General features: G+C 39.1%; 2 protein-coding genes across 2 annotated transcripts in view; both read left to right on the top strand.

The window, feature by feature from the left end:
* Positions 1-429, top strand: part of LOC106106459 (uncharacterized family 31 glucosidase KIAA1161-like) — a 6,268-nt gene extending 5,839 nt beyond the window's left edge. The window contains exon 9 of the mRNA XM_013287038.1: positions 424-429. Within this exon, the coding sequence (XP_013142492.1) occupies positions 424-429 (6 nt within the window). The remainder of the gene's footprint in view (positions 1-423) is intronic.
* A 1,023-nt stretch (positions 430-1,452) lies between these two features.
* LOC106106529 (uncharacterized family 31 glucosidase KIAA1161-like) overlaps positions 1,453-3,273 on the top strand; it is a 4,643-nt gene continuing 2,822 nt past the window's right edge. The window contains exons 1-4 of the mRNA XM_013287126.1: positions 1,453-1,525; positions 1,939-2,055; positions 2,194-2,400; positions 2,547-3,207. Of these exons, the coding sequence (XP_013142580.1) occupies positions 1,501-1,525; positions 1,939-2,055; positions 2,194-2,400; positions 2,547-3,207 (1,010 nt within the window). The 5' untranslated portion in view covers positions 1,453-1,500. The remainder of the gene's footprint in view (positions 1,526-1,938; positions 2,056-2,193; positions 2,401-2,546; positions 3,208-3,273) is intronic.

The following is a 3,273-nucleotide window of genomic DNA, read 5'->3' as shown; positions in this document are numbered from 1 at the left end:
TCCACTCTCGGCTTTCTACTCTTTGTTAAGTTTTGATCTTTGTTACCTTTTTTATTCCCTGGTTGAAAGTGATATTACGTATCACGCATAAAAAATGTTGTTGATTTATTAAAGTTTTTAAATATTATTTGAAGCGTTTTATTGTCACCGTAGTAAGATATGACTATGTATTAACATATTTTTTTAACAGAAGGATCTTTTTTATAAGAAAGAGAATTTAACTAAATATTAAATATTTAGATTAGATATTAAATATTTAGTTAAATAAGATAATTGCAGCGGTAAAATAAGCTGTTTTAGGTGAAGTTAGTACCATCAAATTTTAAATGAAAATATGAAAGCGAATATAAGAGATTGTGTGCAAAAACAATTATATTTAGTGCTAGAGTTTTGTTAGCCAAACCCATAAAAATATGTTAACAGCGATAGAGGTGTATAAGATACGAAATGAGTATATTAGAGGAAGTTTGAGAGTAGCCCCCATAATAGAGAAGGTTAGGAGTAAAAGGTTAGCATGGTATGGGCATGTTATGAGAAGGGATGAATCGCATGTAACAAGACGGACGTTAGTTATAAATGTGGAGGGGTACATCGGTAGAGGTAGACCTAGAAAGAGATGGATGGATTGCGTGAAATGTGACATGATCAAGAAAGGAGTGATGACTGCTTTTGAGGGCGAAAACCGGGTGCGCCGACCCTACGGGAGTAGGATAAGGCAGGGGAGATGATGATGACGATCGTTAGAGGTGTATAAATAAAAAAAACAATAACTATTAGGCATACTTCAGTTAGTTTTTGAGCTATGAACTGGAAAATTACTTAGGGTAGAACTCGAAAAAAATTGTTAAAAAATTGAAATTCTAACTTGTGTTACAATGTTTTGTAATTAATGTGTGTGTTAATATTTTTAATTACAAATCCATAAGTAATGGAACTTAAAAAAAATAACAAGTTTTTTAGTTACCTTAAAACTATCGCAAACCAGAGTGCGATTGTCGCTTGTTTCGCAGCCAAGTCAACTGTTTAATTGCACAACTATAAGTTAAATAGTGTGCGCACCTCCATATAAGCTCATAGGAATCAAAGCGAGACTAAATAGTTATGCGATAGTTTAGTTTCAGGTGTGCGTACCCTCTTATTCTTCTTTTATCGGGTCTGTAACTTAGTACTTCGAAGTGGTCTATATTTCTACTACTATTTTTAACTCTCTAAGCGGCTGACAGCAGGCTTCCTCTTTTGGGTAACCATCGTAAAAGTGTAGAAAGTCAAACAGTAAATCAACTCTAGAAGTAATTGCCGTATATTTACGAAGAATAATAGTTACTTAAATACGAATACAAGTTAGAAACAAGCCATGTAGCGATTGCAAAACAGATAAAAGATATATCGAGATGAATCGTAAGAAATACAAGTGGCAGAGTTTTGAGAGCTATCGATAAGATGCGGATAAGATAGGCATTGCGGTAAGATGACACTATCTCAGTCACCAGACCACAGGCGATGGCGGCTCTAGGAATATTATTAGGTAAGTTTATATTCATAATAAGATCTTAAATCATCATCATCACGAGCTCACTATAAGTCCCCATTGGAGGGCTCGGACCCTACCCTAATAAGAGGTGACTAGGCGTTATTCAACTTGGCTGGCCCAGTGCGGGTTGTTTGACTTCAATTTGAATTTATTCGCAGATATGTGCAGGTGAAACACGATGTTTTCCTTCATCGTAAGAACGTTGGGTAAATTATGTACATATGAAATTCAAGAACCAAAAATCATATTGGTACATGGCGGGATTCGAATCCAAGTATCCAAGTCCTGTAAATTACAAGTCAAATACTTAAATCCCTAAGCCACCGACGCTCAAAATCTTACAGAACTTCCCAACTCCATAAGCCAACATATTTCTCGAAGAATATATTTTATACTCTTGTATTAAGGTCTGGCGACGCTGAGCACCCGCGCGTTCGGGGTGGCTCTGCCGTCGCGTGCAGATGACGTCACGTTGTCCTTAGAGCCTCAGATCACAGGCGGCTTCCAGCTCAGCCTTGATAAAGGTAACCAACACTAAAGTCTAACAGCAACAGTTTGTTCAGAAAAGTTTTTCATAAGATACTTTTCTGAGGTCTTAACTTCTTAAGTCTTCCACAAAGGCTAGTGTCGTTTCTCTCTAATTTATAATTTAACTTCGTCAGACAATGAGCGTACAGTATACGGCCACATCGGTCGCACGCTGGTCTCCACTTACACCGCGGAGGAGGTGGAGGGTGGCATGGAGATACACATCGGAGGTGTCAACTTGACTGTACACACACTTTATGATGATGCTTCTGATGCTAGAGGCATCAAGATCAAGTGGAATTCACTAACGCCGCTTCGACTGGAAGACTGCTTTGACTTTGGTAATGTATAGTTTCCATTGTTTTTCTAATAATTTCTGGGTACTGTTTTCAATGCATTCAATATATACTTACTAGTTATTGGTACTTTCTAGTCTATGTCGTTTTTTGATCTTGTTCATTTGTACTATACTTCTGTACTTTTTTAGGCACAAAACACTGGTACGGCGGCCCAATGCAAGTAGAACAAGTCTACCCGATAGAGAGTGCAAAGCAAGTGTACACGCCTTATTTCTCTAAAGAGCAAGACAATGGTGCCATTGTCGAGAGATACTGGCTCAACTCCGCCGGCGAGTACATCTACGTTCATCCACAAGTACCTCTCTTCGTTGACTATAACAACATCGCTCCCAATCACATCTGCTTCGGCGCACAAATCTCTGAACCATACTCCACTAGGAGAAACCATATAGAACTGAGTTACGATCTCTGGTTCCTTCCTAACGTGAAAGAAGCCCACAAACACGCGATAGATAATTATTTAGGTAAACCATCAGGAGTACCTGATTATAGGATGGTCCAGCATCCGATTTGGTCTACTTGGGCGCAGTATTCCAGAGACGTAGACCAGGAGAAAGTACTAGAGTTCGCTAAGCAGATCAGAGGGTATGGGTTCAGTGACTCTCAATTAGAGATCGACGATCTGTGGGAGACGTGCTACGGGACGCTGGAGGTGGACGAGAGGAAGTTCCCGAACATGACGGGTCTGGTGCGGGAACTGAAAGCGATGGGATTCCGCGTCACCATTTGGATGCATCCCTTCATCAATAACAACTGCGAGCCGATATACACTGAGGCTTTGAACAACGGGTAAGTAAAAAAGAACTGAATTATGTATTTACCAATGGCTGGATCTAAACCCACATATAGAAAGTA

The sequence above is a fragment of the Papilio polytes genome, unplaced genomic scaffold (genome assembly GCF_000836215.1).
Source record: "Papilio polytes unplaced genomic scaffold, Ppol_1.0 DF822178.1, whole genome shotgun sequence".
In the NCBI taxonomy this organism is placed as follows: Eukaryota; Metazoa; Arthropoda; class Insecta; order Lepidoptera; family Papilionidae; genus Papilio; species Papilio polytes.
The sequence above is the reverse complement of the archived record's forward strand: the minus strand, read 5'-3'. Positions and strand labels throughout refer to the sequence as shown.